This window comes from Chlorocebus sabaeus, chromosome 11 (genome assembly GCF_047675955.1).
Source record: "Chlorocebus sabaeus isolate Y175 chromosome 11, mChlSab1.0.hap1, whole genome shotgun sequence".
NCBI lineage: Eukaryota > Metazoa > Chordata > Mammalia > Primates > Cercopithecidae > Chlorocebus > Chlorocebus sabaeus.
In genome coordinates, this window is record NC_132914.1 from 32,930,377 (window position 1) to 32,955,735 (window position 25,359).

General features: G+C 39.6%; 1 protein-coding gene across 11 annotated transcripts in view; it reads left to right on the top strand.

Annotated features, from left to right (window-relative positions):
• Positions 1–25,359, top strand: part of BICD1 (BICD cargo adaptor 1) — a 276,025-nt gene that overhangs the window by 203,152 nt on the left and 47,514 nt on the right. For 10 of the 11 annotated variants that reach the window (XR_005237827.2, XR_005237828.2, XM_073020612.1 and 7 more), the window contains exons 5-6: positions 15,343–16,437; positions 22,097–22,248. Coding sequence is in view for 9 of the 11 variants with exons in the window: in XM_073020612.1 (XP_072876713.1) it covers positions 15,343–16,437; positions 22,097–22,248 (1,247 nt within the window). In the remaining 2 variants the exon portion in view is untranslated. Of the gene's footprint in view, positions 1–15,342; positions 16,438–20,052; positions 20,122–22,096; positions 22,249–25,359 lie in introns of those variants that run through there. The other variant, XM_037990151.2, reaches the window with a different exon arrangement.

Consider the following 25,359-nt stretch of genomic DNA (forward strand, 5'->3'; position numbering starts at 1 on the left):
AGTGTATTGTATTGAAAATTAAAGAGTAGATTTTAAGTGTTCTCAGTGTTGTAGAACCCCCAAATGTAGGTCGGCGTGCTGGATGGGCAGTAAGCCAAATACTGACACATCAGTGCTTAGCAGTAGAGAACGGTGTATTCATTTTGGCCAAAAATGACATTGTGGGAGAGACAATCTGTCAAATCCTACCTGCTTTTGAACGTAACTGGGGGTTTTTGTGAGTAAGGCAGCTTTGCAGGAGATGAAATCCCCCAATGATCAAAGTTGTTTGCGTCCCTCAGCTCAGTCAAACTTCTGGATGCCATCCAGGAGGTCTGCATGACCTAAGGATCATTGTTCTTTGAAAGGAAAACAAGTTCATTAATCTTACTGGCAGCCAGGGTTAGGATGCAAAGTTAGTCAATTATGAGTGACTACCGTCTACCAAATGACTACGTGCAAGCAGTCATGCACGGAGGAAGAAAAGGACAAAGAGAAAGGAAAATAAGTAAAACAAACGTTTAATGATTTTGATAATATAGGCTCAGTTACATCACCACAAACATGATAAGTATGTCAGGTCATGCATGTCACAATTAGCTCAATTTCCACTTTGCCTACATATTTCAAAACATCATGTTGTACACAATAAATATGTACAATTTTTGTCAGTTAAAATAAATACTTTTTTTAAAAAGAACTCCTTTGAAAACAGCATACCTAGTTCCATACCCTTTCGGCCTTTTCTTCTCCTATAAGGCTCAATTTATGCACATGAATTATGTTTTCCCATCCACAGATATTTATTTAAACTGGTTCTGGGGAAAAAACAATGCCTCTGTCAATGAAGAAAGTCAAACTCTGTAAAATAGTTTAACAGACTTATTCTGAGCCAAATATGAGTGACCATGGCCCATGACACAGCCCTCAGGAGGTCCTGAGAACATGTGCCCAAGGTGGTCGGGGTATAGCTTGGTTTTATATATTTTAGGGAGGCATGAGACATCAATTAAATATATTTAAGAAATACATTGGGCCTGGTGCAGTGGCTCATGCCTGTAATCCCAACAATTTGGGAGGCCGAGGTGGGTGCATCATGAAGTCAAGAGATTGAGACCATCCTGGCCAACATGGTGAAACCCTGTCTCTACTAAAAAAAAAAAAAAAAAAAAAAGCTGGGCATGGTGGTGCGTGCCTGTAGTCCCAGCTACTTGGGAGGCTGAGGCAGGAGAATCGCTTTAACCCAGGAGGCAGAGGTTGCAATGAGCTGAGATCATGCCACTGCACTCCAACCTGCGACAGATCAAGACTGTCTCAAAAAAAAAAAAAAAAGAGAGAGAGAAAAAAGAAAGAAATACATTGGTTTGGTTCAGAAAGGTGGGACAGCTCAAAGCGGGGACTTCTAGGCTAGAGGTAAATTTCAACATTTTCTGGTTGACAATTGGTTGAGTTTATATGAAGGCCTGGGATCAATGGAAAGAAAATGTTCAGGTTAAGGTAAAGGATTGTGGAGACCAAGTTTTATTGTGCAGAGGAAGCTCTCAGCAGACTTCAGAGACAGCAGTTTGCAAAATGTTTCTTATTGCACTGAGAAGGGTGCCTGGCTCTTAGCTGATTATCTCCTGGATCCGGAAAGGAAGGAAGGAAAACAAAGGGGGAAGGGGATTCTCTACAGAATGTGGATTTTTCCCACAAGAGACTTTTCAGGGCAATTTCAAGGTATGGCAAGGAAATGTATTTTGGTTTTCTTCCTTTGCCAGTGTCAGATTGGAAAGTAAATCTTGATATACAGGGTTAAATAAAACCCATCCCATGAGAACTTATGGTTTGTAGGGCATGACTTCTCAGACCTCTTAAATAGGAATTTGGGCAATCTAAAAAAAAAACAGAGCTTAGTCCTCACCTCTGCCTTAATTATCAGGAATGTTGAGTGAGTTGTTTTGCTTCTCTGAGGCTCATTCAAAAGGGGAAGGTAATAAATTAGCCCCACCACTAGTCTCTGCCATGCCTTTGTTGGAGAAAACTATGGGGGAAAAAAAAAAAAATCAGGTCTCCTTCTTCAAGCCATCATACTGCCATCTGCTGGGAAATGGTAATAACAAGTATGACAATTTATAGCTACTACAATTTAAATAGCGCCTCCTGGAGTTGTTTACATGCAACCTGCAGACTTCTGCTTTGAAGCCCTGGCCTCTTCTGTAGAATTGTAAAGACCAGATGGGATGGTAAATATGAAACTGTGTATAAGTCATAACATTTTGTAAATTATTATTGTCCTGGAAACTGCCATCAGGTTCCAAGATGCCAAGAAGGTCCCCAGTATCACTTTGTATAAACAGTCAATACATAAATTATAAAATGTATGGGAAAGGCAAGTGATGGTAAACCTCTATCTAAATTAGGGAGAGCTTTTTCCCAGAACAAATTAGTGTGAATATTTTACTGAACGGTATGCCTTCCTAGGTTATGGAATAAAATACAGGAATATTTTAAGCTTAGCTAATCATGCTAAGTTTCACATAACACAGAAACATATACACAAAAAATACAGTAAGAAAACATTTTGATTAACCTCAGAGTCTCTATAAACTTGACAACAGTCTTTGATAGTGAGTAGCTCAATGAGTGTCATCCTTTATTCATGAGAGAAGTTTTTCAGCATATTATTGGATAAATTATTTTGGTGTTTTGGTGCCCTCAAGACCTCATTATTTCAAATAGGTTGTAATTGACATTTTCCAGTGACAGTCAAATACCTTAATTAGTTTCATTAGAATGAAAATAAGTAGATACTGTCTGGAAATACTAACTAAATTACTGAATCCATTTAAAGGAGTCCTGTATGCTTGTGCTGAAATTTCTGTCTTTGATAAGTAGCCTCTAACTTTATATCTGCATAGAGTCAAACTAAGCAGGGGAAAACTCTGGAATTTTTTTTTTTTTCAGTATTACATTGGATATGTAATTTCACATGTAGTATGAGAAGACAGTAATGTTTCTGTAAAACTAAAATTAATATATTTTGTCGCATCTTCATGGATGTGGAAGAAATAGATTCCTATTATGTTTTGACCCAGTCTGTTAAAGGCAATTTTAATTTTTTCTATAATGATTGATGTTAAGTGGTGATGGTAATTTGTTATATGTCCCATAAGAGTTCAAAGCAATTTTTATATATTTGCTTAATTGGTTGCTGCTTATAACAACTGTATGGGGTAGAGGGTATTATTATAGATAAGGAAACTGAGGCACGACTGTGTTATGTCATTAGTTCAAGGTCAAAAATCTAGTAAGTGGAGTTGCTACACAGAGAGAGTTGAACAAGTCAAATATTATCTCTGCTTAAAGACTCACAGAATATTTATAGGATGATATTGATTAAAACAAGATTGGTCAGTTCTTGGGTTTTGAAATTTAAAATGACAAGTATAATTATTTCCTAGTACAAAGTTGACAACTTAAGTGGTTAAACTATTACAGATTTTATAGTTAGAGATTACCTTTACAAACTAGCTGGGCGCAGTGGCTCATACCTGTAATCCCAGCACTTTGGGAGGCCAAGGCAGGAGGATAGCTTGAGGCCAGGGGTTCGAGACCAGCCTGGGCCACATGGCAAAACCCCGTCTCTACCAAAAATACCAAAACAAATTAGCTGGGCATGGTGGTGTGTGCCTATAGTCCCAGCCACTGGGGAGGCTAAGGTGGGAGGATTGCTTGAGCCTGGGAGGTCAAGGCTGCAGTGAGCCATGACCATGCCACTGCGCTCTAGCCTAGAAAGAGCATGACCCTGTCTCAATAAATACATAAAATAAAAATAAATGGAATCATACAACGTGTGGCCTTTTGTGACTGGCTTCTTTCACTTAGCGTAACATTTTCAAGGTTCGTCCATGCTGTAATATATTAGCACTTCATTTTCATTTCTTTTTATTGTCAAATAATACTCCATGGTATGGATATACCACATTTCATGTAACCATTCATCAGTTGATGGACTTTTGAGTTGTTTCTATTTTTTTAGCTATTATCAGTAAAGCTGCTATGAACATTTATGTACAAGTTTTTGTGTGCACATATGTTTTAATTCCCAGGGGGAGTTAATTCTAGAGCTGGAAATGCTGGGTCATATGGTAATTCTATGTTTTACCTTCTGAGGAACTGCTAGTTTTGAAAACAAATTGAGTGTACCCTTTTATGTCCCCACCAGCAGTGTATGAGGGTTCAGATTTCTCCACATTCTCACTAACACTTGTTATTATGTGCCTTTTCAATCATAGCCATCCTGGTGGATGTGAAGTGGTATTTCATTATCATCTTGACTTGTATTTCCTTGTGAGCATCTTTTCATGAGCTTATTGGCTCTTTTATATCTTCTGTGGAAAAATGTCTATTCATATTATTTTTTGACTGGGCTGTCTTTTTATTTCTGAGTTGAAACAGTTCTTTACCGATTTGGATACAAATCCCTTATCATAAAAGTGATTTATGATTTGCAAATATTTTCTGCCATTCTATGGATTGTCTTTTCACTTTCTTGATGGTGTCCTTTGATGTACATAGGAGTTTTTTTTTTTTTAAAGAGATGGGATCTCACTATGTTGCCCAGGCTGCAGTGCAGTGGCTATTCATAGGCATAATCATAGCACACTGCAGCCTCAAACTCCTGGACTCTCCTGGTCTCAAGCAATCCTCCCACCATAGCCTTCTGAGTAGCTGGGACTACAGGCGCATGCCACTATGCCCAGCTAAAAAAAACTTTTTAATTTTGATGTGTCTAGTTTATTTTTTTTCTTTTGTTGTTTGTGCTTTTGGTGTCATACAAAACTGTTGTCTAATCTAAGGTCATGAACATTCATGGCTAGGTTTTCCTCTAAGAATTTTATGTTTATCTCTTATATTTAGGTCTTTGATCCATTTTGACTTAATTTTTGAATATGATGTGAGGAAGAGATCAACATTACTATTTTACATGTGAGCATCCAGTTGTCCCAGCACCATTTGTTGAAAAGACTATTATTCTATTCTTTCCCCCATTGAATTATCTTTGCACCCTTGTCCAAAATCAGTTGGTCATAGATGTATATGTGGGCTTATTTCTAGACTTTCAATTCTGTTCCATTAATTTATATGTCTGTTCTTATGCCAATACTATAGTATCTTGATTATAGTTTTTTTGTAGCCATTTTTGAAATAGGAAAGTTTGCTAGTTCTTTCTCAAGAAGTTTCTTCAGGACTGTTTTGGCTATTCCAGGTTCTTTGCATTTCCATATAAATTTTTTGACCATCTTGTCAGTTTCTACAAAGAATCCAGCTGAAATTTTGTTGGAGTTTGCATTGAACATGTAAATCAATTTGGGTAGTATTGCCATCTTAACTTTCAGTTTTTTACCCAAAAACAGAGGCTATTTATCCCTTTATTTAGGTCTTCTTTAATTTCTTTCAACAATGCTTTATAATTTTGAGAGTACAGATGGTCCTTAACTTGTGATGGTTTGACTAAACTTTTTGACTTAACAATGGTGTTAAAGCAATACACATTTAGTAGAAACCATACTTTGAGTACCTATACAACTATTCTGTTTTTCATTTTCAGTACAGTAGTCAATAAATTAAATGAGATAGTCAACATTTTATTATAAAATAGGCTTTGAGAGGGGGCTGGGCCTGGTGGCTCACACCTGTAATTCCAGCACTTTAGGAGGCTGAGACAGGTGGATCATCTGAGGTTGGGAGTTCGAGACCAGCCTGGGCAGCAAGGTGAAACCCTGTATCTACTAAAAATACAAAAATTAGCCGGGCGTGGTGGTGTGCGCCTGTAGTCCCAGCTACTTGGGAGGCTGAGGCAGGAGAATCACTTGAACCAGGGAGGCGGAGGTTGCAGTGAGCTGAGATTGTGCCACTGCACTCCAGCCTGGGCAACAGAGTGAGATCCTGTCTTAAAAAAAACAAAACAAAAAAAAAACTTTGAGTTAGATTATTTTTGCCCAGCTGTAGGCTAACATAAGTGTTCTGGACACTTTTAAGGTAGGCTAGACTAAGCTATAATGTTTGGTAGGTTATGTGTATTAAATGCATTTTAGACTTATGATATTTTCTTTTTTTTTTTTTTTTTTTTTTGAGATGGAGTCTCACTCTGTCACGCAGGCTGTAGTGCAGTGGCACGATCTTGGCTCCCTGCAACCTCCACCTCCTGGGTTCAAGTGATTCTTGTGCCTCAGCCTCCTGAGTAGCTGAATACAGGCACGTGCCACCACACTCAGCTAATTTAAAAAAATTGTTTTCAGTAGAGACAGGGTTTCACCATGTCGGCCAGGCTAGTCTCAAATTCCTGATCAAACTCAGGTGATCTGCCCGCCTCATCTTCCCAAAGTGCTGGGATTACAGGCATGAGCCACTGTGCCTGGCCATACTCATGATATTTTCAGTTTACAATGGGTTTATTGAGATGTAACCCCATCACAAGTTGAGGTGTGTCTGTACACATTTTGCACTTCTTCTGTTAAATTTATTCCTGCCAGGTGCGGTGGCTCAGGCCTCCCAGCACTTTGGGAGGCTGAGGCAGGTGGATCACCTGAGGTCAGGAGTTTGAGACCAGCCTGACCAACATGGAGAAACCCCATCTCTACTAAAAATACAAAATTAGCCAGGTGTGGTGGCGCATATCTGTAATCCCAGCTACTTGGGAGGCTGAGGCAGGAGAAGCGCTTGAACCCGAGAGGTGGAGGTGGCAGTGAGCCGAGATTGTGCCATTGCACTCCAGCCTGGGCAACAAGAGCGAAACTCCATCTCAATAAAAGAAAAAAATTTGTTCTGAAGCATGTTATTTTTTGATAGTGCTATAAAAGCAATTATTTTATTCACTTTATTTTTCATTGTTGATTGCTAATATATAGAAATACAACTGACGTTCATATATTGATCTTGTATCCTGCAACATTGCTATACTTGTTTATTAGTCCTAATAGTTGTTTTTTAGTGGATTCCTTAAGAATTTCTATTAATATATACAAGATCATGTCATCTGCAAATAAAGATCATTTTACTTTTTTCTTTCCTTAAAAGATATTTCCTCAATACCTTTTATTTCATTTTCTCACCTAAGTTCCCTGGCTAGAACTCCAGTACAATGATGAATAAAAATGGCAAGAGCAGCCATCCTTGTTTTGCTGTGGGTGTTTCACAGATGCCCTTTATCCGGGTGAGGGAGTTTTCTTCTGTTACTAGATTGTTGACTTTTTTTTAATTATCACAAATGGATATTAAATTTTGTCAAATGCTTTTCCTTCATACATTGAGATGATAATATGATTTCATGGATTCTATTAGTATGGTATATTATATTTATTGACTCTCAAATGTTAAATCAACATTGTGTTTCTGTGATTGCATTTGGTTATGTTGCTGGATTCAGTTTGCTAGTATTTTGTTGAGGATTTTGTGTCTATATTCATAAGAGGTCTTGGTCTTTAGTTTTCTTTTCTTGTAATTTGTTTCTCTGGGATGGAGAGGTTGTTTGTTTTTTAGTGTTTTTTTTTTTTTTTTTTGAAACAGAGTCTTGGTCTGTTGCCCAGGCTGGAGTGCAGTGACATGATCTCAGCTCATTGCAACCTCTGCCTCCCAGGTTCAAGCAATTCTCCTGCCTCAGCCTTCCAAGTAGCTAGGATTACAGGTGCCCACCACCACATCAGGCTAATTTTTGTATTTTTAGTAGGGATGGGGTTTCACCATGTTGACCAGGCTGGTCTCAAACTCCTGACCTCAAGTGATCTGCCCGCCTTGGCCTCCCAAAGTGCTGTTTCTCAAGTTTTGGTATCAGAGTAGTACTCATCTCATAAGAGCTGGGAAGGGCCCCCTCTCCCTACATCTTTTTTAGTCTTCATCCAGTTGACTGACTTTTGTGTGTTCATGTGCATGAGAGAATTTTCTTTTCACCACACACTCTAAAGTAGACACTTTTCTTTTAACAACTGATTAATTCCCTCATGTAGAGTTTTTTTGTTCTATCTCAATCTTTTTTCATAGAGTTCTCTTTCGTTGGGACACAGACATGCATTATCAGAGTTGTTTCTCTTCAAGCAGAGAAGAACAAATTATTTATGAGTTCCATTTGTGCATATCGATGCTATGTATACTGTTACAAGAATCACATCATCATTTAAGTGTCAAATTGAGGGTCAAAAGACTTGGCTGGACAGAGTGGCTCTCACCTGTAATCCCAGCACTTGGGAAAGCCAGATTGGCAGGATTGCATGAGGCCAGGAATTCAAGATCAGTCTAGGCGACAAAAAGAGACCCCATCTCTACTTATAAAAAGTTATTGAGGCTGGGCACGGTGGCTTACACCTGTAATCCCAACACTCTGGGAAGCCGAGGCGGGCAGATCACATGAGGTCAGGAGTTTGAGACCAGCCTGGCCAAAATGGTGAAACCTCGTCTCTACTAAAAATACAAAAATTAGCTTGGTGTGGTGGCACGTGCCAGTAATCCCAGCTACTCGGGAGGCTGAGGCAGAAGAATTACTTGAACCCGGGAGGCAGAGGTTGCCAAGATCATACCACTGCACTCCAGCCTGGGCAACAGAGTGAGACTCCATCTCAAAATAAATAAATAATAAAAGGTAAACACTCAGTGAAGTAAAAAATAATTTCTATGGGATATAGTAACACCAGTAATCATAGTAAACATGTTGTATACTTACATTAGACCAAACAGTTTACAAATACTGAAGTCAGGTTTTCTGGCAAAACAACCAGCTCTACCGTGAAAAAACAAAATCCCCAGTTCCAGACAGAAAATGAAGATTATAGGAAGAGAAATAAGACAACTATTCTCAGTCACTACAGAAGATTATAATAAACCCCTCAACTCTCTTGGATAAATTCTTTACAAATGGAAATTAAAATAGTAACATTTAAAATGTATAGTAATTTTAAGCTTTAAAGTGCTGTGTATTTTATTCATTCAAAGCACTAAATCTAAAACAATTTAGGCCAGGTGCAGTGGCTCATGTCTGTAATCCCAGCACTGAGGCAGGCAGATCACCTGAGGTGTCAGGAGTTTGAGACCAGCCTGGTCAACATGGTGAAACCCCGTCTCTATTAAAAATGCAAAAATTAGCTGGGCGTGGTGACACGTCCCTGTAATCCCAGCTACTCGGGAGGCTGAGGCAGGAGAATCGTTTGAACCCCGGAGGCAGAGACTGCAGTGATCTAAGATCATGCCACTGCACTCCAGCCTCGGTGACAGAGTGAGACTCCATCTCAAAAATTAAAAAATTAAAAATAAAAGGTAAATATTCAGTGAAGTAAAAAATAATTTCTATGGGATATAGTAACACCAATAATAATAGTAAACATGTTGTATACTTACACTAGACCAAACAGTTTACAAATACTGAAGTCAGGTTTTCTGGCAAAACAACCAGCTCCACCATGAAAAAACAAAATCTCCAGTTCCATACAGAAAATGAAGATTGTAGGAAGAGAAATAAGACAACTATTCTCGGTCACTACAGAAGATTATAATAAACCCCTCAACTCTCTCTCGGATAAATTCTTTACAAATGGAAATTAAAATAGTAATGCTTAAAATGTGTAGTGATTTTAAGCTTTAAAGTGCTTTGCATTTTATTCATTCAAAGCACTAAATCTAAAACAATTTAGGTCAGGTGCGGTGGCTCACGCCTATAATCCCAGCACTTTCGGACGCCAAGCTGGGTGGATCACCTGAGGTCAAGAGTTCGAGACCAGCCTGACCAACATGGTGAAACTCTGTCTCTACTAAAAATGCAAAAATTAGCCAGGCATGGTGGCAGACGCCTGTAATCCCAGCTACTTGAGAGGCTGAGGCAGGAGAATCGCTTGAACCTAGGAAGCAGAAGTTGCAGTGAGCCGAGATCGTACCATTGCACTCCAACCTGGGCAACAGAGTGAGACTCCATCTCAAAAGAATAAATTAAATAAATAAAGTAATTAATTTAAAAAACAGTTTAAGCATCTGCTCTTTGAAATCCAAATACAATTTAAGGTACTCTAAGCCTTAATAGCTAAGTGAAAATATAATGTTGGAGTTTTACAAAATTACCTGTATTTTAGTAATTTTTTTGTCAGACCAAACTTAATTATCTGGGAGAAATATATATAGACAGATAGATAGATATGATATATGTGTATAATATATATTTACATATGTGTGTAATATATGTGTAATTTGGATACAATTTCCTATTCAATTGATTTCAGCAGAAACGTATTAAATATAGAAAGCAGTACTGTATAGCAGCAGTCCCCAACCTTTTTGGACCAGTGATCTGTTTCATAGGAGACAATTTTTCCACAGATAGGGTGGAGGTGGTTGGAGGGCATTAGATTCTCATAAGGAGCATGCAACCTAGATCCCTCGCATGCGCAGTTCGCAATAGGGTTTGCACTTCTATGACAGTCTAACGCTGCCACTCATCTGACAGGAGGCAGAGCTCAGGCCGTAATGTTTGCTCACCTGCCACTCACCTCCTGCTATGTGGGCTGGTTCCTAACAGGCCACAACCCGGTACTGGTCAGAGGCCTGGGAGTTGAGGACCCCTGTTGTGTAGGGAGGAAGCATACATGCAGGAGACAGTGTTCTATTTGATGTTTTCTGGAGATGCTGTCATGAAGACACTGTAGACTTACCTTTTTTAGGCTTAGAAAATGTTTACATTCAATCTGAACTGTCAGAGTCCAGATTGAAGACTGTTCTAAAGGCATTACCTTATTCGTCTTAACACTTTTGCTCCTAAAACAAGCTTCAGACACATTCAGTACACTTTGTTTTGATCCAATGTTTATTTGATTCAGAGGCTTTTCCTTTTGAAGGGCGTTTTGGAAACAGTCTTATCTGTAATCATGTGTACTAATTGAATAATGTTTACACTTTCCAGTGCAAAGTTGCTTAATTTTCAAGGGAAAAAAGGGAAAAACACTTCTGACATAATCAGTTTTCACTGAGATTGCATAGATTAGAGATTTTCCATCTCCTTTATGAAAAATTCAAATGACATAGCTATTCATCAAATACCATATTACATAATTACCAGGTTTTTCACTGAAAACTATTACCCAAATAGTCTGGGTAAGCAAATTCATCATCATCTCTGGAGATACACTCTATTATAACTAATGAAATCCAGCTAAGATTTGTATTCAAATATTTCCTGACTCTGAAATGAAAGAGTTGCTTTTATAAAATTTTCAAAATTGTGAAAACAGGTGTGTTTGCCATGTAAAAACATTTTGGTTGTGGGAGGTGCACCACAGCTAACCAATTGTTCACAATAGCTAACATTGTAGAACCTTCAGCATTAAATTCACTATCTCACTTCATCATCGAAATTCCCCATGAAGTGTTACTGTGCTCCTTGCATAGGTAACGAAACTGAGGCTTTCTCAGAGTCACATAGCTAAGTAAATGTCGGTCCCGAGATTTGACTCCAGTATTCTCTGATGCCACAGGCCCAGTTCTTTACCTGCAGTACTATCATTTGTGAATAATTTGGTTTCTGCAGCCATAAAATGTAATTTGTGAGTTGCTTTCCTTTCATAGATATGGGCAAACACCATGTCATAACATCAGAGCTATAACTTAAAAGCCTCTAAATAACAACTTGAGATAACAAAACCATTATCTTAAGTTCTAATATATGTGATCATACTATACAGGCAGTCCCTGGAATGCATAGTAGTCCGAGACAGTAAAAAGTGATCATGCAAACTGAAACCATGCAAAACAAACTTAATAATTAATGGGGAAATTTACAATTGTTTTGTGATCTTTAAATATCTTTGTGAAACATTAAAAAGTCTCTTACTGTTGTTTATAAATATATATAGAAATGAAAATATAGTAAAACTACTTAGTACTTCATAATTTAAAACATTAGGAACATTGAGAGTTAAACTTTTATTTCTTTGTAAACAGCTTATCAAGTGTATTTTGATCTTGCCTTCTTCTATAAAACTTAGGGTTCGGTGCGGTGGCTCACGCCTGAAATCCCAGCACTTTGGGGGGCCAAGGTGGGCGGATCACGAGGTCAGGAGTTCGAGACCAGCCTGGCCAACATGGTGAAACCCTGTTTCTACTAAAAATACAAAAATTAGCTGGGCGTGGGGGCGCATGCCTGTAGTCCCAGCTGCTTGGGAAGCTGAGGCAGGAGAATCGCTTGAACCCAGGAGGCGGAGGTTGCAGTGAGCAGAGATCATACCACTGCACTTCAGCCTGGTGACAGATCTAGACTCCATCCCAAAAAAAAAAAAAAAAAACTTAGGACACTGAGCAAGAATCTTTTCTTTGCTTTGGCAAGTTGTCATCCTCATTTTTAAGTTTGGATCATCTTCCAACGTTTTATCCTCTGCACTTTCAACATCTGGAAATATCTTTGCGAGTACCTTTAATGTGCCGGCATCACTTCCTCTTCGACATTTTCATCCTTTTTGCAACTACTGTACTGTACTTTTCTTTTTCTTTTTCTCTTTTTTTTTTTCAGACGGAGTCTCACTCTGTCGCCCAGGCTGGAGTGCACTGGTGTGATCTTGGCTCACTGCAACCTCCACCCCCAGGTTCAGACAATTCTCCTGCCTCAGCCTCCCCAGTAGCTGGGATTACAGGTGCCTGCCACTATGCCCGGCTAATTTTTTAAAATATTTTTAATAGAGACGGGGTTTCACCATCTTGGCCAGGCTGGTCTTAAACTCCTGACCTCATGATCCACCCACCTCGGCCTCCCAAAGTGCTGGGATTACAGGCACAAGCCACTGCACCCGGCCATACTGTACTTTTTCATTTAATAAACTGAAAAAATTGCCTCCACTAAGTTTCTTTGGGTGCACATCTAAAGTCCCTCAAACAGCATTAGTGTCAACATTTCCATATTCAGTTATGTCTTCTATAACTCCATTTAGGTAGTTTCGGGGATTTTTTTAGAGGCAGGGTTTCACTATGTTGCCTCAGCTCCTGGGCCCAAGCAATCCTCCTGCCTCAGCCCCTGGAGTAGCTAGGACTACAGGCACACCCCACTGCACCTGACTCCATTTGTTTTTTTTTTCAAATTTTACTTCCAGCATTGTCACTCTTTGTTTCTTTGCTGTGCTTTCTTTCTTGTTGTAATCCATTTTTGTAAAACATCACATGGATTTATCACTAGGAGACAAGACAAGGCAACTATATCCTTAGCCGTCTGTGAGTGAACTGAATAACAGATACATAGTAACCAATCAGCGGTTGACTTTGAATGAAGTGGTGTCATTTGCCATAGGTCATGATGTTATGTAGTGATTTTATAGACTGAAGAGCTGGTAGCGAAGATTGTGCATTATGCATGGCTCACAATCAATCTATTTGGTCACTGAAATTTGGACCATGGTTGGGGAGTAGCTGGTGTTTTAACTAAAGCATAGTAACTGAAACTTATGCATATTAGAACCTTACCAAGAGAGGACTACCATGATAGTTAATGAGGGGCATCAGGTTCCACAAAGGATCATAAAAATACTACTCTACTGTATTATACATTTACATATATACATGTATATCCTAAAGTAATAAGCTAGTTTTAAAATATTAACCATACTTAATGATTAATATTTATTATATTCTAATTATAATAATTTTACTTGCCATTTAGGGATTTAATGTATGATCCAGGAAGTTTGAAAGTTTGAATTGGGCCGGGTGCGGTGGCTCACGCCTGTAATCCCAGCACTTTGGGAGGCTGAGGAGGGCAGATCACGAGGTCAGGAGATCGAGACCATCCTGGCTAACATGATGAAACCCTGTCTCTACTAAAAATGCAAAAAAATTAGCCGGGCGTGATGGTGGGCGCCTGTAGTCCCAGCTACTTGGGAGGCTGAAGCTGGAGAATGGCGTGAACCTGGGAGGCGGAGCTTGCATTGAGCCAAGATTGCACCACTGCAGTCCAGCCTGGACGACCGAGCGAGACTCTGTCTCAAAAAAACAAAAAAAAAAAAGAAAGTTTGAATTGATATCTTCCTTTAGATATAAAGACATTCAGCATCAATTCATTGCTCTTAAGGCAGATCTCATGATGGTTTATTTTTTAAAAAGAAGAAGAAAAGAAAACACAAGTGCAGAAGGATATGAACACCATGATACTTCTTATAGAACAATAATGTAAACAATATTATTTGGTTATTGAGAAACAGTTACATTATAAATGCAAAAACTCATAATTCATAATATTTACCCATATGGAAGGAGAGAAATGCTTTAAAATTTTTTCACATTGCAATTTCTTATATACCTATGTTTAATGAGACAGTGTTTTGTATGGACACCTGAGTGTTTTTCATCACGTGGTAATACTTACTGTCTACATAAACATATCACATTATTCAAATTAATTGCTAATATTTACAGTTCCTATTTTGGACTAAAGGAATTGAATTGACTTATAAATTGTTCTTTTAGCTCTAAAATTCCGTATGTATTCTTTGACTTTTATATTAAAAACCATCAAAGCTGGGCATGGTGGCTCACGCCTGTAATTCCAGTACTTTGGGAGGCAGAGGCAGGGGGCTGGCATGCGCCTAGGAATTCAAGACCAGCCTGGACAACATACCAAGACTCTGTCTCTACACACACACAAAATTAGCCAGGTGTGGTGGTGCGCACCTGTGGTCCTAGCTGCTCAGGACACTGAGGTGGAAGGATCACTCGAGCCTGAGAGGCAGAGGCTTCAGTAAGCCACAATTGTGCCACTGCACTCCAGTGTGGGTGACAGAGCGAGACCCTGTCTTAAAAAAAGATAAAAACTGTCAAATGTAGTGCATGTTTGTTTTGGGGACTAAATGCTTATTTTTAAGAAGATGGTTAAAGTACTCAGCAATATTTAGTAAGTTAAAGCCTTAGGTTTTAAACCTGATTTGGGGTTGAGCTCTGGGAAGGAAAGGATGATTGATTCATAGGCACCCTGATACAGTCACTTATGATCTGAAAAACAGATGTACTATAAGGCACTCATAAAAATAACACCAGTCCTATGCTTATCTCTTAAAGTCATGTTGTTTTCTGCAAGGTGTTAAAAATGAAAATAAGATTGTTCTAATAACATTGAAGTTTCATGAGTATGTGTGTATGATACAAGTGAAATTGATGGGTAACTACTTGCAGTATAATTCTTTTAGAATTATGTACTTTTAGATTGACCTACCAGAACTGCTGAAATAAAAAACACTCCATTTTAATTTGAAATAGTGGGAACATTGGCTCCGCTGCAGTGATTTTTAAGTGTATACATGCCCGACTGAATGGATTAAGTTCATCATTGGTGCTGCATTGAGGTCATTCAGAGACTTTCTTTTGCCATTGCAGGTAGAGCGGGAAAAGGCCATTCTTTTGGCCAACCTACAGGAGTCACAGACACAGCTGGAACACACCAAGGGGGCACTGACGGAGCAGCATGAGCGCGTGCACCGGCTCACAGAGCACGTCAATGCCATGAGGGGCCTGCAAAGCAGCAAGGAGCTCAAGGCTGAGCTGGACGGGGAGAAGGGCCGGGACTCAGGGGAGGAGGCCCATGACTACGAGGTGGACATCAATGGCTTAGAGATCCTTGAATGCAAATATAGGGTGGCAGTAACTGAGGTGATTGATCTGAAAGCTGAAATTAAGGCCTTAAAGGAGAAATATAATAAATCTGTAGAAAACTACACTGATGAGAAGGCCAAATATGAGAGTAAAATCCAGATGTATGATGAGCAGGTGACAAGCCTTGAGAAGACCACCAAAGAGAGTGGTGAGAAGATGGCCCACATGGAGAAGGAGTTGCAAAAGATGACCAGCATAGCCAACGAAAATCACAATACTCTTAATACGGCCCAGGATGAGTTAGTGACATTCAGTGAGGAATTAGCTCAGCTTTACCACCATGTGTGTCTATGTAATAATGAAACTCCCAACAGGGTCATGCTGGATTACTATAGGCAGAGCAGAGTCACCCGCAGTGGCAGCCTGAAAGGGCCCGATGATCCCAGAGGACTTTTGTCCCCACGATTAGCCAGGCGGGGTGTGTCATCCCCAGTAGAAACAAGGACCTCATCTGAACCAGTTGCAAAAGAAAGCACAGAGGCCAGCAAAGAACCAAGTCCAACTAAGACCCCCACAATCTCTCCTGTTATTACTGCCCCACCATCATCTCCAGTATTGGATACAAGTGACATCCGCAAAGAGCCAATGAATATCTACAACCTTAATGCCATAATCCGGGACCAAATCAAGCATCTGCAGAAAGCTGTGGACCGGTCCTTGCAACTGTCTCGTCAAAGAGCAGCAGCTCGGGAGCTAGCCCCCATGATTGATAAAGACAAGGAAGCCTTAATGGAAGAGATCCTCAAGCTAAAGTCCCTGCTGAGCACCAAACGGGAGCAGATCGCCACATTGAGGGCAGTGTTGAAAGCCAACAAGCAGGTAATCTCATTCTACTGGTGAAAGCATGCTAGTTAAAGCTTTCTTAACTAATTTATTCCATAATTTATTGAGTATCCAGTATCATCAAGATGAGAGTTCAGATTCTTGGTCAGTGGAGAAATAAAACCATGTCCCAGTGTCAGATCAGAATGTCATAATAATTATTATTTTTAAATGAGTGAATGGATGAAATATCTGTGCCCAGCTAGGTGGAGGCAGAGGTGAGGAAGTTAAAAACACAGGAGAAGATCCAGATGCCTTTCCGCAGATGTAGAAAGGCAGCTCAGGCGGTGCTGGGCTGAAGCCTGGCAGTGAGTAGCTGTGGAAACAGGAGATGGAGGGTGGCAGAATAGGCTGGCAAGACAGGTTACACCAACCAGGGAGATACAGCAAGAAAGACAGACACCCAGCAGACAGCCGGAGCAAACAGAGGGAAATCTGGGTACAGATCATGAAGAAGGTCTGATGGCCAATAACTGGACCCCGGCTTTGGAGCTGGAGGTTCAGATTCAAGACTCAATTTCTAGGGGTATAGCAAGAATTTTTTGTTTTTGTTTTTGTTTTTTGTTTGTTTGTTTTGAGACAGAGTCTCACTCTGTTGCCCAGGCTGGAGTGCAGTGGTGCCATCTCAGCTCACTGTAACCTCTGCCTCCTGGGTTCAAGCGATTCTCATGCCTCAGCCTCCCAAGCAGCTGGGATTACAGGCGTGTGCCACCATGCCTGGCTAATTTTTTGTATTTTCAAATAGACAGGATTTCGCCATATTGTCTAGGCTGGTCTTGAACTGCTGACCTCAAGTGATCCGCCTGCCTCAACCTCCCAAAGTGCTGGGATTACAGACATGAGCCACCACACCCAGCCAAGTATAGCAAGATTAAAATGAGTGTTTTGTCCTTCATCCCAAACCTAGAGAAACAAGAGCACTAAATAAATGAACAAGTCAGGGATGAAAGGCAAGACAGCTGTGAGGAACTGAGTTACAGAAACAAAGCCAGACAGATTGTTATCAACAAATTAAATAGTTTGGGGCCACTTTAGCAAGCAAATGAGAGAGAGTGTGTGTGTGAGAGAGTATGAGAATGAGCTCTACCTGTGCTAGTGACCACATTCTGAAATTTAGGTTCATATGGGATGTTAACTCACGTGGGTCAGAGCTTAAGTAATAGGGAGCTTTTCCTAGCTATTGATCTTGTCCTTCTGGACAAGTAGTAATGTTACAACATGAACCTGTCTTAATTCCCAGCCCTCTTTAATGACTGAAATTGTTTTGCACTCTTGAGTTTTACCTGGGTGGGAGTGCTGCGAAATATAGGCAGGAAAATTCTTTTCACCTTTATTTAGTTTATCTGAAAAGATAGCCTCAAAAGACACATATTTGAGAAAGGTGCTGAATAAGTGTTGGTGTTGATAAAGAGAAGCAACAAAGCACCAAATGCCCTCTTGCAAACGCAAGCAGTGCCAGTGAATAGTAGGTCAGGGGAGCTCTTGGTCTTTAGTGATTGAAGGTTAATTTCAGATTCAGAATGCCTTCTCCGTTTGCCATTATCTGGGGAAAACCACGCCCTTATTATGTCATCTACAGTGCAGCTTTCGAGTCCTCATCTCTAGTTCCCATAAATCTATTTATATAATTGACATCTATACCATAAGCTGTAATACTGTTTGCACTATTAACATGTTTTATATAAACCTAAGGGCAAAATACGACTTTATTTTGTGTTGTCACTTTAGAAAAATAGAAAAGATTAGAGTGAATGAAGAGTTTGTGAGAGATCTGACTCCAATTTTAGGTCAGAATAAAGGAATTTATTATATAACTCTGCTATAATTTAAAGACTCAGTGATTCAGAGTGGTCATAAATAACCAATACCATATTAGATAAGGCTTACACAACCTTTATCAAGGACATACTATCCTAGGGCATTCTTGGTCAAGCCATCCAAATAACTTCTCTGACTTCTTCCTAAAGGTTGAATATTAACAATTTAGGGCCAGGCGCAGGGGCTCACGCCTGTAATCCCAGCACTTGGGGAGGCCAAGGCAGGCGGATCACTTGAGGTCAGGAATTTGAGACCAGCCTGACCAACATGGAGAAACCCCGTCTCTACTAAAAATACAAAATTAGCCAGGCGTGGTGGTGCGTGCCTGTAATCCCAGCTACTCGGGAGGCTGAGGCAGGAGAATCGCTTGAACCCGGGAGGCAGAAGTTGCAGTGAGCTGAGATTGAGCGATTGCACTCCAGCCTGGGCAACAAGAGTGAAAATCTGTCTTAAAAAAAGAAAAAAAAACAAGATGCTTAACTGAAACAGAGGTATAGATAAGGACACTTGGCCCACCAACAGAGACTAATTTGTGAACCAGCATTTATTGATTACATATTTTCTGGGGGACAGTAATAAAATAACATATTTTCAGGGATGCAAAAATAAATGACATACTCTAGTAGGAATTCCACAATTGCCTATAGCTATTTATAAGATAGGAGTCATCAAGCGCTTTAGAGTGATGTAAACAGTACCACGGGAATTCAGAACAGAACAAAGCATTCCTAGCTGAAGTTTTATTTTCACAATTTTTTGTGGTACAGGTTGAGTATCCCTTTTCCAAAATGTTCGGGATGAAAAATGTTTCAGATTTTGGATTTTGGACATTTGCATATATATATAATGAGATAACTTGGGGATGGGATCCAAGTCCAAACATGATATTTCATGAGACAGGAAACAAGAAATTTCATGTATTCATATATACATAGCCTGATGGTAATTTTATACAATATTTTTAATAATTTTGTGGCTGAAACAAAATTTTGACTGTGACTCATTACATGAGGTCAAGTGTAGAATTTTATGGCATCATGTCAGCACTCAAAAGCTTTCAGATTTTGAAGCATTTTGGGTTTTGGATTAAGGATGCTCAACCTGTACCATTTGCATTACATTAGAGTTACAGTCTAGATGGACTCAGTAAATTAAATGAAAACCCGTTTCTAGTGATGCATTTGGTCCTACATGTTCATTATGTTGGGCCTGTTGCTGTGATGCTTATGTGCCATAAATAACTTTTAAGTATTAACAGATGACATTCACTATATTTAGACATTGTGGAATGTTCATTTTTAAGGTTAAGGTGAGAATTCTAGGGTAAAAAGAAAATCTCCCTGTTTTAAAATAGGCATTCTACTATACAGCCATAAGAAACAATGAGATCATGTCATTTGCAGGGACATAGTTGGAGCTGGAGACCATTATCCTTAGCAAACTAACACAGGGGCAGAAAACCAGATACCGCATATTCTCACTTATAAGTGGGAGCTACATGATGAGAGCAAATAGACACATAGAGGGGAACAGCAAGCACTGGTTCCTATTGGAGGCTGAAGGATGAGAGGAAGGAGAGGATCAGGAAAAATAAAGAATGGATACTAGGCTTAATACCTGGGTGAAGAAATAATTGGTACAACAAACCCCCACGACACACATTTACCTATGTAACAAACCTGCACATCCTGCACCCGTACCCCGAACTTAAAATAAAAGTTAAAAATAAATAAATAAAATAGGCATTCTGTAGTCTCTATGAATCTTCTCATTTACTTAAGGATTTTTTCATAGGCACAGTGCCTTCTGATGAAGTCAGTAAATGCTTCTGAAGCACCATCCATCTAGCACTGTGCTACATGCTGAAGATTCAAAGACTCACACATGGTCCCTGCCTTCCAGAAGACTCAGCCTCCTGGGGATGTCAGGATAGAAATACAATTACAGTTCAGCATTACACGTGCTGTAATCCAAGTTGTGAGAACAATACAGAGGAAGCAACTAAGGTTTCCTAGAGGAGCGGAAAAGACTTCACAGAAGCAATTATACCTTAGTTTGTTCTTAAAGGGTAAGGAGTTGTTTTCCAGAGGAGGAGGAAGTAATTCCAAACAGTAGGTAGAGAGCCTTAGGAGTGACAAAATAGAATGATATATTCAGGGAATGCTCACAAAGGTCTGCGTGGCTGGAAATAAGACTTTTTTATTTAGAAAGTCAACTTTGGAGTGTGTGGAGAATGTGAATGCAGACATCAGCAAACCCAATGAGTTATGGATACTTAAAATTACTTAATTCTGGAAAAACTTTGCACAGTCTATGGACAAACAAATCTACAAACAAAACTGAGGCTTTGGGGTGTTTGTCACAAACAATAAATGAGTTTGTATTTCTATTTCAGGTCTAGCTCTTCTGTTATCCCCCTCTTTATTCCCCTTAAATACTGACCATGGGACTCTGTGCTTACAAATTTGTTACATCTACATTTTCACAACTTAAACATACTTTTCTGTTTTAAATGAATATGTGTCTAAGCTTTTTAAACACTAAACAAGTGCCATTTTTCCCTAGGTCAATTTCTGCGTTGTGGATAATTTTCTCAATGTGTAATATTTCTGAAGATTCCTCCAAGTATTAACGCTACAGAACATACAGAAGTATTTTATGAGTAAAGTCTCATTTTAATCTGAATTTAAATCCAATCAAAACTCATAAGAAACTACTTCAGAACCAAAACAATAACAAAGTACCCCATCCCAACATTGATTTAATTAAGAAAGAATTTATTTCTATAGATGTTGTCACTTTGCATATGAAGGTTTCAAGCTGCCCATTTCAAGCCCCAAAAGAAATGTTAAAAACCAGGGTAGTCTTCCTGGGAAATCCCATTAGTAATGGATTTCTCTACTCGTAATGGGGTTTTTCATTAGTATGGGGTATTTGTATACATTCTGAAAAGTTATAGTTTCCAGTTCATAAAAATAATGTGTTCCCAGTTTGGCTTCAACATGCAAACTATGTGCTATGCATCAAACGGGCAATCCCTAAGTATACACTGATTTTATGCATTGATTCAGTCAGTGTGTTTTTTTACTTATGTGTGTGCCAGGGTAGCTCTTGATTTGAAACACTATTAATTCCAAGAACTTCAGACATGCCCAAATCCTAGATTCAAACAAATGTTTTAACTCATTCAACATTTCATAACCCCTACATTTATGGAGATTTTTAAGGAATTATATTTGACTCTTTCATTGTTTGGACAAATTGTATGCAAATTAGAAAGTAATTAGTTCTCTATCACTTCTTTTCCTTAAACATATAACATGGATTTATAGTTTATCATATACTCATATTATAAATTACAATGGTGTATGTCTTTTATTCTATGTTTTGGCCCCACAGAGCACAGGTGACAAAATTTGAGTTCTAACATATTCCAATTTGATTATTCCAATAGAAGCTCTGCCTCTTTACGAAATAATTAGTAAAATTTTTCTTGTATAAAGTTTCATTTTGGCTCCCTCCTTGTCCTGAAATCCCATACTTTCAACAATCTGCATTAAATATTTATTAAACTACTGGCATTCTCTTAGCTCCTGATACTGACTCTGGCTCACAGCGGGTTTATAGGGCAATTTAACTACATTATGAATTCACAACACATTTTGACATTAAAGAAAAACTTTCCTCTGTCCGAAGCGCATACCTATGTTTATATAAAATGTAACAAATCAGTTTCACTTTCCTTTTATAAAAGAACATAATAGGCCCAGCATGAAGCAATCTGTATGATGGATTTTCCTGATATGAAAATTGTAAGCCGTGTGATTTTCTGCTTTAGACAGCTGAGGTGGCACTAGCTAATCTCAAGAACAAATATGAAAATGAAAAAGCAATGGTGACTGAAACCATGACGAAGCTTAGAAATGAACTGAAGGCTTTGAAAGAAGATGCTGCAACCTTCTCCTCCCTGAGAGCAATGTTTGCAACAAGGTAACGGTATTTTCTTCCTACGACTGGGTGTGGTAGGTGGGGAAAAGGCTTTAAAATTCACAGCCCTGCCTTTGTGCATGTTGAGTGTATTCGGTGTGTAGTCTAGGATGGCTAAGTGTGAAGAAAATCTGTGGAAGTCCACTCTGATGTATCTAAAATTTTGCAAGCCTTCTGTGCTGTTTTCCAGAGCCCCCTACTGAACACTCTGGATCCAGAAATTCTATTACATAAAAATATTTTTTAAGTGAGTTAATATTAATAGATTGTTTCTAGAATTTATGCACCCCAAAGATACTCGCCTTCCAAATAAAAAGCTTTCAATAAGGGGGAAAACCCCACTTCCTAGAATAGCTAAATATTACCACCTCTGAAATAGAGTTCTGTGAAGGAAGTACATGAAAGTATATAAAAGCACCTTACCTTTAGTACTGTGTGAGAAGATACTGTCATAATGAAGGTTAATAATCATCATACCAGCTAATTACTTAGAATTTTTTTTTTTTTTTTTTTTTTTTTTTGGGGACAGAGTCTCACACTGTCGCCCAGGCTGGAGGGCAGTGGCGCGATCTCAGCTCACTGCAAGCTCCACCTCCCGGGTTCTAGAGAGTCTCCTGCCTCACCCTTCCGAGTAGCTGGGACTACAGGCACCCGCCACCACCCCCGGCTAATTTTTTGTATTTTTACTAGAGACAGGGTCTCGATCTCCTGACCTCGTGATCCACCCTCCTCAGCCTCCCAAAGTGCTGGGATCAAAGGCATTAGCCACCGCACCCAGCTTTTTTTTTCTTTTTGAGACAGAGTCTTGCACTGTTGCCCAGGCTGGAGTGCAGTGGCGCGATCTCGGCTCACTGCAAGCTCTGCCTCCTGGGTTCACACCGTTCATCCTGCCTCAGCCTCCCGAGTAGCTGGAACTACAGGCGCCCGCCGCCACGCCCGGCTAGTTTTTTGTACTTTTAGTAGAGACGGGGTTTCACCGTGTTAGCCAGGATGGTCTGGATCTCCTGACCTCATGATCCACTCGCCTTGGCCTCCCAAAGTGCCAAAGTGCTCGGATCATGGGCGTGAGCCACCGCGCCCGGCCATATTTTGTTTTTAAACGTGAAGTGATGGTTAAGAATGTATTTGATTTGAAGTTTTCAGAATCTTGAGATTTTCAGTATACTGTTGAAATACATATTTTGCTGTCACAATACAATGTAAAAAAAAATTACTTTTTTTTTTTTTGAGATAGGGTTTCTGTCACCCAGGCTGAAGTGCAGTGGCGCCATCTCGGTTCACTGCAGCCTGGACATCCTGGGCTCAAGCAATCCTCTCACCTCACCTCAGCCTCCCGAGTAGCTGGGACTGCAGGCTTGCACCACCACTCACGCTAATTTTTGTGGATTTTGTGGAGGCAGGGTCTCGCCATGTTGCCCAGGCTGGTCTCAAATTCCTGGGCTCAAGAGATCCGCCCACCTTGGCCTCCAGAAGTCCTGAGTTAGGGTATGAGCCACCATGCCCGACCAAATCCCACCAATTATATATCTTGTATGATGCAAACTTGGTGCAAAATTCACAAATCATTACTATGTCTTTACTGGCAGATTTAGTAAATAATTTACATGTAGCTGATACATGTAAAAGTGTTAAAAACAAACAAACAAAGATCTCTTGAGCTTTATAGGAGTCCCCCAGAAACTGTCCAGCTTTCTTTGTATGTTAGGAGAGTACAGGCTTAAGCTCAGACCTTGTGATTGAATCTCTTGGAGATGGCAGTGAGAAGGCTGAGTGCCCCAAAGCCCACAGGGGTGCAGAGGAACTGTAGGGAACTGGCTTCTGGGTCACAGGGCATGACAGTGTTTGGGGAATAGAATGTGTTTACCTGGCTGCTATGGTGGACAGGATAGAGAATAGGAATAAGGCACAATGCCCCCTCTTTGATGAAAGAATCAGGATTACATTTGGAATCAAGAAAACATAAATTTCCTCTTTGACAAGGAAACTTTTAAAAATGTCAAAGGACATTTCAAGTCTGAATCTGATTTATATAAGAATTATTATCCCCTAGCCAGGCACGGTGGCTCACACCTATAATCCCAGCACTTTGGGAGGCCAAGGCGGGTGGATCACCTGAGGTCAGGAGTTCGAGACCAGCGTGGCCAACATGGTGAAACCCCGTCTCTACTAAAAATACAAAAATTAGCCGGGCATGGTGGCGCACACCTGTAGTCCCAGCTACTCAGGAGGCTAAGGGAGGAGAATTGCTTGAACCTGGGAGGTGGAAGTTGCAGTGAGCTGAGATCATGCCACTGCACTCCAGCCTGGGTGATAGAGCAAGACTCCATCTCAAAAATAATAATAATAATAGTTTTTTATAAAAAGGAATTATCCCCAAATTGTCCATTTTCATATACTTTTTTTGGCGTAAATATGAAAATAATAATATTTATTATTCATATTTTAGTGGGTAAATAAATTCAGAAAAAAAAAAACTCAGAATGAGCTTTTCCCCCACACCACCTCTATCTTCCAAATGTATATGTGCTCAGGTTTTGCCTTTGGTAAGGAAAAAAGATCACTAAGCTTATCTTCCTTCTTTGGCACAAGTATGAAACCTGAATAAAGATGTTTCGGACAGCCTGCTATATCTGTATCAAACCTTGTGCAAATCTTGGTTTTTGCAGGGTTTTCTGTTTTTTGGTTTTTTGACAACTCATTGCTCTGTCATCTGGTTGAGAAATCATTGAAAATACTCAGTTTTCTAATTCAGGCAAATCAGTCAAATTGACAAGAGCAACAGCTGCAATCTAAAACTAAAACATGTAAATACAGATAAGGAAATGTTTTCTTCATAAACATTATTATTTTGGATATTATAGGCATAGCCTATAATAAACTTGTTATATTCCTCCAAAGAATAAAATGTTATACAGTAAAAAGAGCTACTGTAAGACACTTCAGGTACTGTGGACATTGTGGGAGACTTGACCGTTATTCTGCTGTTACACGGCAGCCCCACAATAACTCTGTCCCTGGGGTTTAAGACGTTGCCTATTAAGACTGTCTCCATATGGGCTGGGTGCAGTGGCTGATACCTGTAATCCCAGCACTTTGGGAGACTGAGGCAGGAAG